The sequence below is a fragment of the Balaenoptera musculus genome, chromosome 3 (assembly GCF_009873245.2).
Source record: "Balaenoptera musculus isolate JJ_BM4_2016_0621 chromosome 3, mBalMus1.pri.v3, whole genome shotgun sequence".
Lineage (NCBI taxonomy): Eukaryota > Metazoa > Chordata > Mammalia > Artiodactyla > Balaenopteridae > Balaenoptera > Balaenoptera musculus.
The window spans coordinates 59,137,519-59,156,670 of NC_045787.1; the positions used below are offsets into that span (position 1 = coordinate 59,137,519).

Genomic DNA, 19,152 nt, shown 5'->3' on the forward strand with positions numbered 1-19,152 from the left:
ATGAGTTTATGGAATAGATATTTCTAGAAACAATATTAAAAGGATTTATATCAAAATATTTAGTGTTTAACTCCAGGTGATGATTTTCTATGTATTTTTTTAACCATGGATCACTAATTTTTAACTTTGGTCACATATTGCTTTTCTAAGTGATTATTTTTTACAGATGGTCAAAAAATTTAATTTCAGTGCATGCTGCTTACACTGATTAATCATTCGTTTTAAGAGTTTTCATTCCATTAAGAAGGCTTGATCTTGAACTTCTTTAATGAAATTTTATATTTTATAAACTAAGATCTATCTCACATCAACATCTGAAGTGAGTCTTGAAGTACTTCAAACCGTCAAAATCATTCTCCGTTCATTTTCCCATATATGTTATGTGTAATTCTAACTTCTTATTAAATCTCCTAAGTTATAAATCTGTCAGAACTGATATTAAGTAAATACAGAATTTTTTAGTTGGACTGTAGAATTAATCTTGGGGGCTGGGAAGGTGAAGACAAATATGGAGCAGAAATTATGGCTCAGTGATGAAAAGTCATATAACCATATATTTTCATCTTCTTTGGTAGAATTTAGATGTCAGACTCCAGCTTCTTTTGTCAAATTATGGGCAGGTTGGGGACCATCATTGCTTCCTATTGAACTTTTAAAAAATATGTACACTTTGGGGCTTCCCTGGTGGCGCAGTGGTTGAGAATCTGCCTGCCAATGCACGGGACACGGGTTCGAGCCCTGGTCTGGGAAGATCCCACATGCCACGGAGCAACTGGGCCCGTGAGCCACAATTACTGAGCCTGCGCGTCTGGAGCCTGTGCTCCGCAACAAGAGAGGCCACGATGGTGAGAGGCCCGCGCACCGCGATGAAGAGTGGCCCCCGCTCGCCGCAACTAGAGAAAGCCCTCGCACAGAAACGAAGATCCAACACAGCCATAAATAAATAAATAAAAATTTAAAAAAAAAAAAAAAAAAATATGTACACTTTGCTCTGCATCTTCCATTTATTAATATATCCACATCGTGGTTTGTCTTTAACATCATTCCATCCACCAGTAGTTCTTGCTACTCTATTTACTGGTTCAGAATGTATAAAACAAATGTTTCCTCAAGGGATATATGGTACTTGGAGGTGTATATAGGAATGAAAAGGAAAATATAATTTGAGCTATACTCTAAACAAAATAAAATCATGTGTTGATAATATCCAAAGAAATGTTTACTGTGTTAGTTACTTGCTGTTTTGTGTTAATTGTGTTCCTTTTTCTCCCTACAACTGGGTGATCAGGTTAGTTGGCCCTGTGGAAGTGCTGTGTACTACAGAGGACCAGTCTTTGGGACATTGACTGGGGTTCTAGTCTTGGTCCCACTAGGGACTGTGTTACCTCGGGACTCAGTTTCCTCATCTGTAAGATGAATGGATTAGATGAGATGATCTCTTCGGTGTTTCTCAACTAAAAAAGCCCTTAAGATTTATGTAATTTTTAGCTCTAAGATCTACATGATAAAGTTTCTGACAGTTTTATGGTTTCTCTTTCAGTTTGTATCTGTTCAAACTAGGAATTGCACCCCAGATCCCGGATTTGTTGGGCAAAGTAGACTTCACAGGTACTATTCCTTATCTTGATAATTTTTTACAATATGGTTATTAAGAAAATGTAGCAATATTTTTTTTTTCATTTTGATATTATTGATTCCCTTTTTTTTTTCTCATGTTGATCAGAGGAGAAAACTTGCTTATTATCTTGTTTATACTCTATTGGGTTTCTGTTTCCCCACATTTGTGAAATGAGAAACCAAGGCTGGCTTCTTCCTAAGGTTCTTGTTTAGAACTGACCCCACGTTCTTGATGAAGACATTTCTTAACACAAATATATTCATTCCTGCCTCCATCTCTGTGGCTTTCATTGATTTTTTTGTTGTTGTTCTTTTTCAGAGGAGGAAATCAGTAATATGAGAAAGGAGCTTGAGAAATATGGAATACAGATGCCATCTTTCAGCAAAATAGGTGGTATTCTGGCTAATGAACTGTCCGTGGATGAAGCTGCATGTAAGTCTACTTAAAATTCAAACTTGCCAATGACTTGAGACTTACCTATTCTTGATTTTGGTTATAAGATTTTGGTTATAAGAAATAGGATATTTAGAAGATATTATAAGCATAATATTTAGAATATATTATAATATATTTTATTATATGTATTATAGATGGTTAATTTGAGCACATCAGAACATAACCAAGTAATTAACTTTGGACTCTAGACATCCACTTGTGTAATGTGATTTAAGACGTTACAGAAATGTCTTCATTCTCCAAAACGTTTCTCTGCTATGTCCTTAAATTTTAGTGGCAGGGTACTCACTGCTGTGAGTCTTTCCGTGTCAACCCCATAGTACTTGATTCATTTTAGACGTTCAGTACAAGTCAAATAAATGAATAGGCCTTACATAACAGACACCAAGACAGGACCCAAGATAGATGGGCAGGTGGGGAGGTTGTCAGAGGGATGCTTTGTGATGTGTCTGAGGTCTCTTTGTTGAATGCTTATTGGACCCCAAGAAAGAAAGTAAAACTGCTTAAGTTCTGCAGGGCCAGTACACCTGCCCATATTGTCTTTTGTTGATAAAGTTCTTTTTTTTCTCTTTACTTTGCAGTGCATGCTGCAGTTATAGCCATTAATGAAGCTATTGAGAAAGGAATAACCGAGCAGACCATTATAACACTAAGAAACCCAAATGCAGTTTTGACTTTAGTGGATGACAACCTTGCACAGGAATATCAGAAGGAACTCTGGGAGGCCAAGAAGAGAAAAGAGGAAAATGCAAGGCTGAAGGTATTCAGTGAGATTCTGAGTGATCAATACAGTAATAAACATAGTTATGCATTGCTAGTTTGAAAAAGCTGTAATGTTACAAGGGATTTTATTTTTTTAATTTTATTTATTTTTGGCTGCGTTGGGTCTTCGTTGCTGCACGCGGGCTTTCTCTAGTTGTGACAAGTGGGGGCTACTCTTTGTTGCGGTGCGCGGGCTTCTCATTGCAGTGGCTTCTCTTGTTGCGGAGCGTGGGCTTCAGTAGTAGCAGCACACGAGCTCAGTAGTTGCAGCATGCGGGCCCTAGAGCACGTGGGCTTCAGTAGTTGTGGCACACGGGCTCAGTAGTTGCAGCACACGGGCTCAGTATCTCCGCAGCATGTGGGATCTTCCCAGACCAGGGATCAAACCCAAGTCCCCTGCATTGGCAGGTGGATTCTTAACCACTGTGCCAGCAGGGAACTCCCAGCAAGGGATATTTTTAAATTCGCTGGCTGTGGTCTCTCTAGCCACAGGCCATTGGTTTGGGTGAAATGTAAGGGTTAAAGAAGACCATGCACTCCATAAGGAAATTAGGTTTTTTTTTTTTTTTTTTTTTTTAATCCTTTTTTTTTTTTTTAACTTTTGGGTTTTATTTATTTACTTATTTATCTATTTATGGCTGTGTTGGGTCTTCGTTTCTGTGCGAGGGCTTTCTCCAGTTGCAGCAAGCGGGGGCCACTCCTCATCGCGGTGCGCGGGCCTCTCATTATCGCGGCCTCTCCCGTTGCGGAGCACAGGCTCCAGATGCGCAGGCTCAGTAATTGTGGCTCACAGACCCAGTTGCTCCGTGGCATGTGGGATCTTCCCAGACCAGGGCTCGAACCCGTGTCCCCTGCACTGGCAGGCAGACTCTCAACCACTGCGCCACCAGGGAAGCCCAGGTTTCTTTTTATGATGAATATTACAGGTCACAAGGATAGAAGGTGATGTTGAAAACTTACCTAGAAGGTGTAGAAGCAGCAGATAAAGATCTTCCCTTGTTGGGTATCACCAACCTTGTATTAGCCGACTTACCTTCAGATTTATTACTAGAGGCTAATAATTGGGTGTGGTGAAGTTTAGAGAAGATGTTTTTGAATCCACTTTCCTCATATTTTCCCCATAGTTTCCCCTCATATTTGAGGAAGTGGTTTCTCTCCTCGACAAGGCAGCCGGCTCCTGATCCTCACTTCATATATCTCACCTCCTGTCTTATTAAAAACTTTGGGGCTTCCCTGGTGGCGCAGTGGTTAAGAATCAGTCTGCCAATGCAGGGGACATGGGTTCGAGCCCTGGTCCGGGAAGATCCCACGTGCCGCAGAGCAACTAAGCCCGTGTGCCACAACTACTGAGCCTGCACTCTAGAGCCCGCAATCCACAACTACTGAAGCCCACGCACCTAGAGCCCGTGCTCTGCAACAAGAGAAGCCACCGCAATGAGAAGCACGTGCACAGCAACGAAGAGTAGCCCCCGCTCGCCGCAACTAGAGAAAGCCCACGCAGCAACAAAGACCCAACGCAGCCAAAAATAAAAAATAATAATAATTAAATAAATAAATTTATTAAAAAAAAAAAAAACTTTGCACTCTGAGATTCCACTTCCTCGCCAACTTTCCTCTCCTTCAACTCTTGCCATATCAGCTTCAGCTCTGTTACCCAAAGTAACCCGTTTATCCTAACCTTTTCTCAGTGGGTGGCTTCTGCCAGCATTGGCACACTTGCCTCACGCTGCCCCGCCTGCCTTAGATTGCCTGCCCCCCTGCCTTCTATGCTTGTGGTTCTCTTCTGCATCTTTTAATGTCTCTGCCTATTCCTCCCTCCAAATATAGGGATTCTTCCAAGTCTGTCATTGAATCACTCCTCTCTCTGTTCTTCCTCCATTGAGCTCATCCACTTGTTGAAGAAATCAGCCGTCAGCTTGCTACCAGGCCCCACTAAAGCTCCTCCAGATGCCTTCATCTCTGTGTCCCACTGGCTTTGCTCCCCACCACATTGGAAGGGTGCTCATCTTCACCCTGCCCTTCTCCTATGCATGCCTCTTGCTGACTTCCCTTTGGAATGACTCCCACATTGTTTCAGAACTCTTTTTATGTCCCCCATGTCCCATCCATCACTGTCTTCTGCTACCTTTTCTTGACAGGCTGACCTCCCTCACCTGCCTTCTAATTTCACCGCTCTTGCCTCGGCCCTACCCCTCCTGACTTTGTCTCAGGGCTGTCTCAGCACCTTCCCCATGGGTCCCCCTGCTTCCTGTCATTCTCCAGGCCAACCCCTCTCAGAGCTAAGGTTGCAAAATTAATCTTTACCTACAGATCTGATGTCATCCCACCAGAAACCTCCCCTGAGTCCCTACTGCAGGTACACGTCCTTCTGTTGGCCTTAAAAGGCTCCAGGATTCCCAACCTACCTCCCCATCTTTTTGGCTAACCCTGGACACATACTCTGTGCTATAGCCCGGCATGCCAAGCTTTCCCACCTTTGTGACCAAATCCTGTTGTCTACATCCTGCTCTCTCCTCTCCGCCTTGAATATTACTCTCTTCCTTCAGGCCCTCCTCAACTGTTGTCTCTTCTTAAAATTTTCTTTCCAACCAAGTATGTACTTCCCTAGAATATATTTTGTTCTGCTGTGTATATTTGTTATTTGTGTTCTTGATTTTGTTAGACTGAATCAGATGAAATTGCCAATAATCATCTGGTTTTGATCTACAAAAAAATGGCAATATCAAGTGGTCCAACCTAATGTTTTGCACATTAGACAATTAGGCTTTTACAGAGAGTCACTGGGTCTGTTGTTCATCTTTGTAACCCTTGCTGGCATAGCTAACCCTAGTACCCTGCACAGATCAGGCACTCTTAAATGCTTGTATTGAGTTCACATGAATATTAGCAAATGGTTTTTAGCACTCTTTAAGTTTTTACTTTTGAATATCGAGCTTTGGAAACATTTAACTTCAGGAATCAATGAAGCCTTTGTTTTGCAGAATAACTGTATCTCAGAAGAAGAAAGAGATGCATATGAAGAATTGCTGACACAAGCAGAAATCCAAGGCCATATAAATAAAGTCAACAGTGAGTAATGGATCATATGAAGGAAATGGATACTTCTAGAAGATGCAAATTTTCTTTATCCAAATCTTAGCAAAACTCTTAACTTGTATCCTTGTAAAAGTGCCTGATATGATGAAAAATCCACTAAAAGTCAGTATTGCTCTTAATTCTGGTGTAGCATCTGCCAGTTTTCCATGGAGCTTTTCTGGCTGTCTTGTCCACAGTCCATGCAAAGTATCTCAAGCATCTTGAAGCTAGTTTGACTGTACCTTCCTGTTTCATCATAGGTACAACATATGTCATATTTTGAACCTGTCCCTTATTGGGCTAATCTTAAAGGTTATTTAGTAAAGATTATGAGTTAAAGATTGTCATTCCTTGCCCATGATTATGGTATGGCATTCTATTGGAACCGTAAAAGCTATTATTGACACCTCTGCTCTTTATTACTTCCCAATCATTAGTCTGTAGTTTGTAAGAATTGTTTTCTTACCACTTTTGTAGCTTTGGTGCAAGTGAATAAGACTTGACAGGCCTATAAATCACATGATGGCAGGTTTGAATCCCACATCCCTGAGACTCTATGGAGTCACACAGGACAATTCTCCTTGGTACCTAGTTGTGTGACTATAAAGAACAGAAAACTTGGGTAATTAAAATAAGTATATGCAAGTTTAGATACATTAATTTCTTTATTAGTCTTTTTCCTCTCTCTAATAAAATTTATTTTTACCTGAGGCAGTAAGGAATTCTCTTTGGCATTTATGTCCCCTAGGTCAACCTAAATAACCCATATATACCCAAAAAACAAATACATCAAAGACCAGTTAGCCCATGTAATTTAATAAAACATCTGAACCGTCTGCCAAGTTTAAATTTGGGGTGTCCACTAATTCCAGTAGTCCTAAACCCTCATCGTAACCTCCTAGATGAGCTTTGAATGAGCTTTATGGCTCTTACCACCTTCAAGGAAACGCACACCTATAGGTGTTACCCAGGAGTTCACTCCTAAGTTGCTGGTAGAGACATATTTTAAAGGCTTCAAACAGTGATCAAGGAGGCCCAGAGAAAATTGATAGAAAGGTCTAGGAGTTAACAACTGAGTGGGTTTGAGAATTTACCTCCATTTACGACTGTGGAGAGTGCTAGGATAACATTTTTTTAAGGGAACACCTTGACATTTTGAGATGTGTGTTCCTATTCTTTTATTCTTATTAAATTTTGAACATGTTGGTGATGATACATGAAGCACAGTTTCAAGTTTCTCTTTCTGCTCTGTCTGAAAAGTGAGAATTTCATTATGCCTGGCAGAAATGAATTACAGGAAGAAACTAATATTGCCAGCAATACCTCTGAGGTTCATAAGCTTAGTGGGGAAATGGTTCCATAGCTTTGTGCCAGCCTTTGTTTTTGAAATGTTTATAACCACTAAAATAGATTTCTTTTTCATGTTAAATAAAATGCCTTATATAACTGTTTCAATACTCTACTAAATGACATAATTTCCTGACCACAAATTTGATGCCAAATAGACTATACTTTTTTCTTCCACTTTTAAGTAAGAGTCATGAGATGATCTGCCCTAATGCATAACCAGCTAAAATTATGAAGGGCATTGCAGTGTTTAATGGCTTTACATGCTTAGAACATGATTATTCTGAAGGTTTTGATCTCTCCCCATTGGAAAATTTATGGTCCAGTAGTACTAAAAATAGTCTTGAAAAAAATCCTCTAAAGCATACTTTAGCCAGTGACATGACAACGAGAAATTGTATGCTTTAAAATATGTCAGTGTAACTACTTGACAAGCTTTTCCCCAACCATAGAGCTTATTATATTAAAATGTTAAGGTGTCTACACTTGTAGCAGCCATGGTAATGGCAGAAGTGAAAACTGCAATGGTAATATCATGAAATCTGTTGTCAGGGGCTTCAGGTTTGTTTGAACTGCAATCATTTAACTTTGGGGTTTGGTACATGCATTTCATTCATTACATATATTCTGTTAAGATTAGGGCTTGAAATTTTGTTAAATGCAGAGTGTAAAAGAGTGGTTAAGCTTACTTTATTTTTTTGGAAGAAATGGTTCCTTAAGAGTGTTTTAAAGGATATAATTTTTCTCGTGATATTTTACCATCCAGTTTTCCACTCATATAATAGAGTTTTCAAAGGTGAAGCAAGATCCTATTCAGAGTAATCAGAGACACAACTGCAAGGCCTTGGATAGCTTTAACAGAGCAGCAAACACGACAAACAACTGCTGACCTTCCTTTCTGGAATTCTTTCATTTATTATACTAGTTCTAAGAATAGAAAAAAGTGTTTGGGTTCTTAGGGTCTTATTCTAACTTATTCTAAAAGTGTAAATTTTCTGGGGTGTGGCATGAAAGGTTGCATTAGTTGTATTTCCTGCTATTGAATGATGTGTCTCAGTAGAAAAGTTATTGAGCATAGCTCCTTGTGAATATAGTTAGAGAAGATAAAGTGTCATCTGTTAAAAAGGGTTAGAATAATCTTAGCTGTAGTCTAGTCATGTATTAGGGAGACAGACTAATCCTTGAAAAGATCTACAAATGTATGGGTCTGTGTTATTTCTACTACCCTGAAGCCTTCTTTATAGGGCAAAATCCTGCTGGTTCTGTCCAGTTTGCTATTGCCTGGTGGCAGAGTTCATCACTCATTCTTCTATTTGGTCAGCAATTCCATTTCTGTTTTCTGGAAACTATGGTGAATTTACTGTTCCAATCACCCTGCATTTGGTCACTAAAATTTGGGTCTTTATAATCTGAACATTATAACTTGTAGAGACGTCACAGAGCTTCTGGTTGGATCAGATGATGTAAGCCAAGGCATTTCTGTGATCAGGGCCTTTTTTTTTTTTTTTTTTAAGGTTGAATGATACGGTAGTCCCCCCCTTATCCACAGTTTCTTTTTTTGCAATTTCAGTTACCTGTAGTCAACTGAGGTGTGAAAATATTAAATGGAGAATTCCAGAAATAATTCATAACTTTTAAATTACATGCTGTTCTGAGTAGCATGATGAAATCTTGCACCATTCCACCTGGCATGTGAATCATCACTTTGTCCAATATATCCTGCCCTTTAGTCACTTAGTAGCCATCTCAGTTACCAGATTGTCTGGTACCGTAGTGCTTGTGTTCAAGTCACCCTTATTTTACTTAATAATGGTCCAAAAGCTCAAGAGTAGTGGTGCTAGCAATTCAGATATGCCAAAGAGAAGCTGTAAAGTGCTTTCTTTAAGTGAAAAGGTGAAAGTTCTCGACTTAATAAAGAAAGAAAAAAATTGTATGGTGAAGTTGCTAAGATCTACAGTAAGAATGAATCTTCTGTGACATTGTGAAGAAGGAAAAAAATCTGTGCTAATTTTGCTGGTGGACCTTCAACTGTAAAAGTTAAGGCCACTGTGTATGATAAGTGCTTAGTTAAGATGGAAAAGGCATTAAATTTGTACAATAAAACATTTTGAGTAGGCAGGATCAAGATGGTGGATTAGGAAGGCCCTGAGCTCACTTCCTGCCAAGGACACACCAAGACTACAACAACATAGAACAACTCTCTCTGAGAATGACCTGAGGACTAGCAGAACAGTTCTTATAAAATTAAGGATATAAAGGAAAAATGGATAAACAACAAGGTCCGACTGTATAACACAGGGAACTATATTCAGTATCCTGTAATAAACCATAATGGGAAAGAATATGAAAAAGAATATATATATATGTATGTATACATAGATACATAGATATATAACTGAATCACTGCTGTACAGCAGAAACTAACCCAACATTGTAAGTCAATAATAGTTCAATATAATAAAAATTTTTTAAAAAGGATATAAGGGGAAAACCACATCAAGACAAGGAGGAGGGAAAGAGAAGTGATCTAGTCCATACCCATACCCCCAGTGTGTGACCCACAGATGGAAAGGAAGGTCACAAACATGGAGGTCCTCCCTAATGAGCAAGGGCTTCAAGCCCCACATTGGGCACTCCAGCCTTGGGGACCAGCACCGGGAAGATGAGCCTACTTATCTGCTTTTTGAAAACCAGTGGGGCTTACTACCAGGAGAGCCAGAGGGCTGTTGGAAACCCAGACGCCCTCTTAAAGGGTTCATGCACATACTTACTTGCTCTGAGTGCCAGCACAGAAACAGCATATTGAAAAGTGCCTGGTGCTCTGTCCAGCCTACCAAGGCTGCACCAGCATGCCCCCTAATCTAACTCTGGCTTCAACATATACAGACTGCATAGGAGCACTCCTACATAAGGGCACACCTTGAAGACCAGGAGAGATACCTGTTTTGCCTAATTCATAGAGACAAACACAGAAAGTCAAAGAAAATGAGGAAAATGTTCCAAATGAAAGAACAAGGTAAAACCTCCAGGGGTGGGAGAACCCTAATGAAGTGGACATAAGTAACTTTTATGATAAACAGTTCAAAGTAACAGTCATTAAAATGCTCACTGAACTTTGGAGAAAAATAGAGGAACACAGTGAAGCTTCAACAAAGAATTAGAAAATATAAAAAGAACCAATCAAAGCTGAAGAATATAATTACTGAAATGAAAAATAAATTAAAGGGAATCAACAGCAGATTATGTGATACAGAAGAACACATAAGCATCCTGGAAGACAGAATAGTGGAAATCACCCAATCAGAAATCCATAAGACAAAATTTTTAAAAATAGGAATCTTTTAGGGGACCTTTGGGACAACATCAAGTGTACTAACATTAGCATTATAGGGGTTTAGAAGAAGAGAAAGAAAGGGGCAATGTGTTTGATGAAATAATGGCTGAAAACTTCCATAACCTGGGAAAAGAAACATATCCAGGTCCAAGAAGCACAGAGAGTCCCAAACAAAATGAACCCAAAGAGATCCACACCAAAACATGTCATAATTAAAATGGCAAAATTTAAAGATAGAGAATTTTAAAGGCAACAAGGGAAAACAAAGAGTCACATTTGAGGGAACCCCCATGAGGCTATCAGCTGATATGTCAGCAGAAACTTTGCAGGCCAGAATGGAGTTGCATGATATATTTAAACTGCTGAAAGGAAAAACATAAACAAAAACAAAACAAACAAAACCGACAACCAAGAATACGGTACCAGGCAAAGTTATCCTTCAGAACTGAAGGAGAGAGAAAGAATTTCCCCAATAAGCAAAAACCAAAAGAGGTCATCACCACTAAACTCACAAGAAATGTTAAAGGATCTTCTTTAACAAAACAAACAAAAAACAAAACCAAACAAAAAACCCAGCGAAAACAAAACCAAAAAAAGGCAATAACAAGAAATAAGAAAATACATGAAGGGAAAAATCTCACTAGTAAAGGCAAATACATTTGACCCTTGAACAACACAGGTTTAAACTGTGTGGGTCCACTTATACATGAATTTTTTTTTCAATAAGTACATTCAGTACTACATGATCTGAGGTTGGTTGAATGCACAGATGTGGAACTGTGGATACAGAGGGCTGACTATGGGACTTGAGTGTCTGCAGATTTCTGTATCCACGGCAGGCCCTGGAACCTTCTCCCATGTATACCAAGGGACAACTGTATGTGGTAAAGGCAGTGGATCAACCACTTAAAAAGCTAGTTGAGGGTTAAAAGGCAAAAGTCATAAAATCAACTATAACTACAATAAGTTATTAAAGGATACACAAAAAGATGTAAAATATGACCTCAAAAACAAAATGTGGAGGGGGAGTAAAACATGTAGACCTTTTACAATGTATTTGAATTTAAATGACTAGAACTAGAGATACGTTGAGATCAATATATATGTATGTATATAAACTTCATAGTAACCACAAACCAAAAAAAAAAAAAAGATAAAGAAGAGAAAGGAACCCAAACATAACACTAAACAAAATCATCAAACCACAGAGTTTAAAAGAAAAGAATAGAGAAGAACTACAAAAACCACCAGAAAACAAATAACAAAATGGCAATAAGTACATACCTATCTATAATCACTTTAAATGTAAATGAACTAAATGCCCCAATCAAAAGACATAAGGTGGCTGAATTGATTTAAAAAAAAAATCCCCATCTCTTTGCTGCCTACAAGAGACTCACTTCAGAGATAAAGACAACAGAGACTGTAAGTGAAGGGTAGGAAAAAGATACTCCATGCAAATGGAAATGGAAAAAAAAGCAGGGGTAGCAATACACATATCAGACAAAATAGACTTTATTTATTTATTTTACATCTTTATTGGAGTATAATTGCTTTACACTGGTGTGTTAGTTTCTGCTTTATAACAAAGTGTATCAGCTATACATGTACACATATCCCCATATCTCTTCCCTTTTTTGTCTCCCTCCCTCCCACCCTCCCTATCCACACAGGGAGGTGGAAGGGTAATCTGGGACAAAGTGAGAGAGTGGCATGTACATATATACCCTGCCAAATGTAAAACAAAATAGACTTTAAAACAAAGATTATAACAAGAGATAAGGAAGGATGTTACATAATGATAAAGAGGTCAATCCAAGAGGAGGATGTAATATTTAAACATATATACATCTAACATAGGAGCATCTAAATATATAAAGCAAATATTAACAGACATAAAGAGAGAAATTGACAATAATACAATAATAGTAGGAAACTTTAACACCCTACATACATCAATGGACAGAACATCTAGACCAAAAATCAATAAGGAAACAGTGGCCTTAAATGACTCATTAGACCAGATGGACTTAATAGATACCTACAGAACATTCTATCCCAAAACTCCAGAATATGCATTCTTTTCAAGTGCCCAGGAAACATTCTCCAGGACAGATCACATGCTAGGCCACAAAGCAAGTCTCAGCAAATTTAAGAGGATAGAAATTATATCAAGCATCTTTTGTTACCGTAATGGTATAAAACTAGAAATCAATTCCAGGAAGAAAACTGGAAAAAACACAAACGTGGAGACTAAACAACATGCTACTAAAAAAACCAATGGGTCAGTAAGGAAATCAAAAAATAGCTTGAGATGAATGAAAATAGAAATACAACTTGCCAAAATTATGGGTCATAGCAAAAGCAGATCTAAGAGGGAAGTGTATAGGAATACAGGCCTATTTCAAGAAAGAAGAAAAATCTCAAATTAACAACCTAAGTTTACACCTAAAGGAATTAGAAAAAGAAGAATAAACAAAGCCCGAAGTTAGTAGAAGGAAAGAAATAACAACGATCGGAGTAGAAATAAATGAAATAGAGACCAAAACAAAACAAAAAGAACCCAGTAGAAAAGATCAGTGAAACTAAGAACTGTTTTTTTCAAAAGATAAACAAAATTAATAAACCCTTAGACTCAATCAAGAAAAAAAGAAGACCCAAATCAATAAAATTAGAAGTAAAAGAGAAGTTACAACTAATATTACAGATATACAAAGAATCATAAGAGAATACTACAAAGAATTATAAGCCAAAGTGGACAACCCAGAAGAAATGTATAAATTCCTAGAAACATAAAATCTTCCAAGACTGAATTAGGAAGAAAAAGAAAATCTGAACAGACTGATCACTAGTAATGCAATTGAGTCAGTAATTTAAAAAAAAACAAAAACAAAAACTCCAAACAAACAGAAGTCCAGGATCAGACAGCTTCACAGGTGAATTCTACTGAACATTTAAAGAAGAGTTAATACCTGTCCTTCTCAAATTATTCCAAAAAACTGAAGAGGAGGAAACACTACAAATTCATTCTATGAGGGCAGCATTACTCTGATACCAAAACCTGACAAAGACACTGCAAAAAAAGAGAAGATTACAGGTCAGTATTCCTGATGAACATAGATGCAAAAACCCTCAACAAAATATTAGCAAACTGAATTCATCAGTACATTAAAAGGATCATATATGATGATCAAGTGGAGTTTATTCCAGGGATGTGAGGATGGTTCAATATGCACAAACCGATCAACATGATATACCATATTAACAAAATGAAGGCTAAAAATCACATGATGATATGCAGAAAAAGCATTTGACAAAATCTCTCAACAAAATGGGTGGGGAGGGAACATACCTCAACCTAATAAAGGCCATTTACGACAAACCCACAGCTAACATCATACTCAGTGGCGAAAAGCTGAAAGCTTTTCCTCTAAGATCAGGAATGAGACAAGGATGCCCATCTCACCACTTTTATTCAACATTGGTATTGGAAGCCCTAGCCACAACACCAGATAAGAAAAAGAAATAAAAGGCATCCAAATTGGAAGGGAAGAAGTAAAACTGTCACTATTTGCAGGTGAAATGATTCTGCATATATAATACTCTAAAGACTCCACCAAAAAACCATTAGAACTAATACATGAATTCAGTAAAGTTGTAGGATACAACATTAATATACAGAATCTGTTGCATTTCTATGCACTAATAATGAACCATCAGAAACAGAAAACAAGAAAACAATTTACAGTTGTATCAAAAAAATCTAATACCTAGGAATAAGTTGAACCAAGGAGGTGAAAGACCTGTACTCTGTAAACTAGAAGACATTAATGAAAGAAATAATGCACAAATAAATGGGAATATATTTCATTTTCATGAATTGGAAGAATTAATATTGTTAAAATGTCCATTCTACCCAAAGCAATCTACAGATTCAATGCAATCCCTATCAGAATACCCGTGGCATTTTTCACTGAACTAGGAAAAATAATACTAAAGTTTGTATGGACCTACAAAAGACCCCAAATTGCCAAAGCAATCTTGAGAAAAACAACAAAGCTGTGTCATCCTCCCTGGCTTCAAACTCTACTACTATAATAATCAAAACAGTATGGTATTGACACAAAAACAGACACACAGATCAGTGGGACAGAATAGAGAACCCAGAAATAAACCCATATACATACGGTCAATTAATCTATGACAAACGAGGCAAGAATATACAACAGAGAAAGACAGTGGTGTTGGGAAAACTGGACAGCTACATGTCAAAGGATGAAACCAGGCCATTTTCTCATGCCTTATACAAAAATAAATTCAAAATTGATTAAAACTTAAATGTAAGACCTGAAACCATGAAACTTCTAGAAGAAAACATAGGCAGTATGCTCTTTGATATTGGTCTTAGCAATATTTTTTTGGATCTATCCCCTGAGACAGGGGAAACAAAAGCAAAAATAAACAAATGGAACCATATCAAACTAAAAGCTTTGGCACAGGAAGGGAAACCATTAACAAAACGAAATGGCATTCTACCGAATGGGAGAATATAGTTGCAAATGATATGACCAGTAAGAGGCTAATACCAAAATACATAACGAACTCATACAACTCAGTCTCAAAAAACAACAATCTAATTTAAAAATGGGCAGAGGACCTGAATAGGCATCTTTTCAGAGAAGACGTACAGATACCAACAGGTACATGAAAAGATACTCAACATTACTAATGAAAAGGAAAATGCAGATCAAAACCATGATCAGGGATCAACTCACATCTGTCAGAATGGCTATCATCAAAAAACAAGAAATAACAAATTGTGGTGAGGATGTGGAGAAAAGGGAACCCTGTGCACTGTTGGTAAATATAAATTGGCACAGCTGCTATGGAAAACAATATGGAGTTTCCTCAAAGAATTAAAAATGGAACCTACACAATTGCACTCCTGGATATTTATACAAAGAAAATGAAAACACTAATTCATAAAGATACATATACCCCAATGTTATTGTAGTATTATTTTAAATAGCCAAGATATGGAAGCAACCTAAGTATCCATCAACAAATGAGTGGATAAAGATGTGGTGTATATATATACAATAGAATATTACTCAGCCATAAAAAAAAAAAAGAATGAAATCTTGCCATTTGTGACAACATGGTGGACCTGGAGTGTCCACCACTTATGCTAAGTAAAATAAGTCATACTGAAAAAGACAAATACTATGTGTTTTCATGTATGTGTGGAATCTAAAAAACAAAACAAATGAATAAATCAAATGGAAACAAAATCATAGACACAGAGAACAAACTAGTTGTTGCCGGAAGGGAGCTGGATGGGATGGGAGAAATAGGTAAAAGGGATTAAGAGGTACAAACTACCAGTATAAAATAAAGAAGTCATAAGAATGTAATGTACAGCACAGGGACTATAGTTAATAATATTATAATAACTTTGTATGGTATATAATCTGTAAAAATATTGAATCACTATGTTGTACACCTATAAATAATATGATATTGTAAGTCAACTATACCTCAATAAAAAAAAGATATTTCGAGAGACCACTTAACGTTATTATAATTCTTTTTATTATTAGTTATTGTTGTTAAACTTTTTACTTTACCTAACTTATAAACTAAACTTTATCACAGGTGTGTATATACAGAAAAAAAACAGTACATAAAAGGTTCGGTACTATCCATGGTTTCAGGCATCCCCTAGGGTTCTTAGAACCATACTAACACATGGGACTACCGTGCTAACACAGAATTATATAATCATATGAATTCTGGTTGTAATATTTTTTAAAACATATCTGAAATTATTTTTCCCTAAGAATCACACTTTACAGAACACAAGAGGTGAGAGCATATTTGGAGAACTAATATTTGGAGAACTAATAACCATTCCATATCAAGCAGCAGTGTGTCCGAGTGCCTCCTGTGGGTTTCCCATGGTGCTGATTCAGAGGGAGGATAGAGCCATAGGGCAAGTCCTTGCTTCTCTGGTCTTCACATGTCTTTAATCTCCTTGGGGAGGCAGTGCTTACACACAAAGAGCCGTAAAGAGCAATGCCTGCAGGATGCACATGGCCCAACTCTGAATACTGTGGCAATTCCCAAAGTGTGAAGTCCTCAGGAACTGAAGCACTGTGAAGGCTTCATGGGAGAGATGGTTCCAAAGCTGGTCCTGAAAGGAAGGATTTTGTAAGGAAGTCATGCTAGGCAGGAATAACCTCATAACTCCAGCTCTATCAATGCTGAGGTTCTTTTAGGGACTAGCTGCAAGGATTAGAGTGACTTCCAATTACAAGCTACCATTTCCAAGGCTTTGCTTACCATCCAACTACAGCTTTTCAGAGTTCATGGAAAGTAACTACTTAGGTTCTAATCCTTGGATATATGGGCTGGTTGGGTCAGGCTGCAGTGGGAAAGGCACAGGTTCTGACAGAATGTCACTCTGACCCTCAGGGCTGGCTGCAGTGGACCACATCAATGCTGTTATTAGGGATGGTGACCCTGAGTACACACTGCTTGCACTGCAGAAACCAGAGGCCCAGCTGCCCACTGTTTATCCCTTTGCTGGTGCAATGTATCAGAACGAACTTTTCAACCTCCAGAAACAGAATGCCATGGTAAGTCAGAGGAGACTCCAGTTACGGAGATGTTAATTCTGAGCCCTAGCAATGAGGAGTGCTGTTGAGGAAAGGTGAGTGGGAGTGTAGTGTCTTTAACTTGTACCAATCCCTGGTCTCATTGGCCTCCCTGTACCAATTCCACAGCCACCTTCCTCTTTAACTCCTGCTTTTCATCTCCTTAAAGAATCTGAGAGCATAGGTGGGAAATGCAGGCAGGGCTCTACACAAATACATGTTGAAAACTAGTTGTTCTCATTCTCTGTGTGATTTTTGAAGAACTTGGGATAAGTTAATAACTATATTGAAATATTTTTAAATATCTAATGTTTTTTGATATAGAAAAATAAGCTCTGAATCTGCATTTCCAGAAATCTGCAACCAAGAACATTAGCACCATGGCTTTGATTTTTGTCAATGTGTGCTCCTTGCAATGCTAGTAGTATTAAGCAGTAATAATCATATAAGGTCACAGTAAATAAGAGCATATGCACTAGTACAGGATTAAGCCAAACAATGCAACAGAATGAACAGTACTAGAAGTAGCACCAAGAATTTCATATATGAAAGAGCTAATATTTCAAAGACATGGGGAAAAAAATGAAATCCTTAGAAATATTTAACTATGTGGGAAAGAAAACATTACCTCACTACACATAACAGAATAAATTGCCGGTATGAAAGGTTAAGTGTAAAAAATAATTTAAAAATTAAAGTTCTAAGGAAACATGGAAGGACAATGAATCTGAAAAGCAAAAACAGTACTGCTCCACCAAAAAAAAACAAAAGAGGAGGAGGTCAAAAGCATAAACAGGCAATTCACAAGTATACCAGGATGTTTCACAGTATTATCTATAGTACTGAGAAGATACTACAGATATCTTCTATATCTATATAGAAGATAAACCACGTTTAACTAATAACAGATTGCACACCCTACTGTTAAGTGGAAAAAATGAGATTGAAATATATAGCATTATCTTGTTTTTTATGATAAGAAAAGAAAAATAATTAAAAAATGAAAATCTCTATAAATGTTTGCATGAATTAAAAAGTAATAAAAGTAGGGGCTTCCTTGGTGGCTTAATGGTTAAGAATCCACCTGCCAATGCAGGAACCCATTGAACATGGGTTCAATCCCTGGTCCAGGAAGATCCCACATGCCGCGGAGCAACTGAGCCCGTGTGCCGCAACTACTGAGCCTGCACTCTAGAGCTCACGAGCCACAACTACTGAGCCCACATGCTGCAACTACTGAAGCCTATGCGCTTAGAGCCCATGCTCCACAATAAGAGAAACCACCTCAATGAGAAGCCCGCGCACTGCAACAAAGAGTAGCCCCCGCTCACCGCAACTAGAGAAAGTGCGCGCGCGGCAATGAAGACCCAATGCAGCCAAAAAAATAAAAATTAAAAAAAAAACAGGCATTTTTTATTTTAAAAAAATTAATAAAGTGTATGTCACTAAAGGGCTTGGGTAGTAAGGTTTGTTTTCTTATCCTTGCTTATTAAGACATGATTCTATAAATAGAAAGATACTAGAGTTGACCCTTAAACAACAGGGGTATGAACTGCGCATACCACTTATATGTGGATATTTTTCAATACTAAGTACTGTTACCAAATGATACGTGGTTGGTTGAATCCAGGGATGCAGTACCTCAGATATAGAGGGACAGGTATATGGAAGATTAATTATACGCAGATTTTGAACTGCGTGGAGGTTCAGCGCTCCTAACCCCGGTGTTGCTCAGCGGTCAACTGTATTTTGTAATAAAAGAAAAATAAGTTATTTCCTTAAGTTGCACGTAGGTTCTCTTGATATTATTGTCCCTGTTTCTCTAGCTTTGAAACCCAAGGCTACTTACACTCTAGCACATTCATCCCTTTTTTCTTTATTTGTCCTTATCTTTTTGGCTGTGT

The 19,152-nt window shown here is 37.8% G+C and overlaps 1 protein-coding gene across 1 annotated transcript in view; it reads left to right on the forward strand.

The window, feature by feature from the left end:
* IQGAP2 (IQ motif containing GTPase activating protein 2) overlaps window positions 1-19,152 on the forward strand; it is a 291,241-nt gene that overhangs the window by 166,726 nt on the left and 105,363 nt on the right. Inside the window, exons 6-10 of the mRNA XM_036849360.1 lie at window positions 1,541-1,608; window positions 1,937-2,050; window positions 2,656-2,834; window positions 5,818-5,905; window positions 17,067-17,230. Coding sequence (XP_036705255.1) covers window positions 1,541-1,608; window positions 1,937-2,050; window positions 2,656-2,834; window positions 5,818-5,905; window positions 17,067-17,230 — 613 coding nt within the window. The remainder of the gene's footprint in view (window positions 1-1,540; window positions 1,609-1,936; window positions 2,051-2,655; window positions 2,835-5,817; window positions 5,906-17,066; window positions 17,231-19,152) is intronic.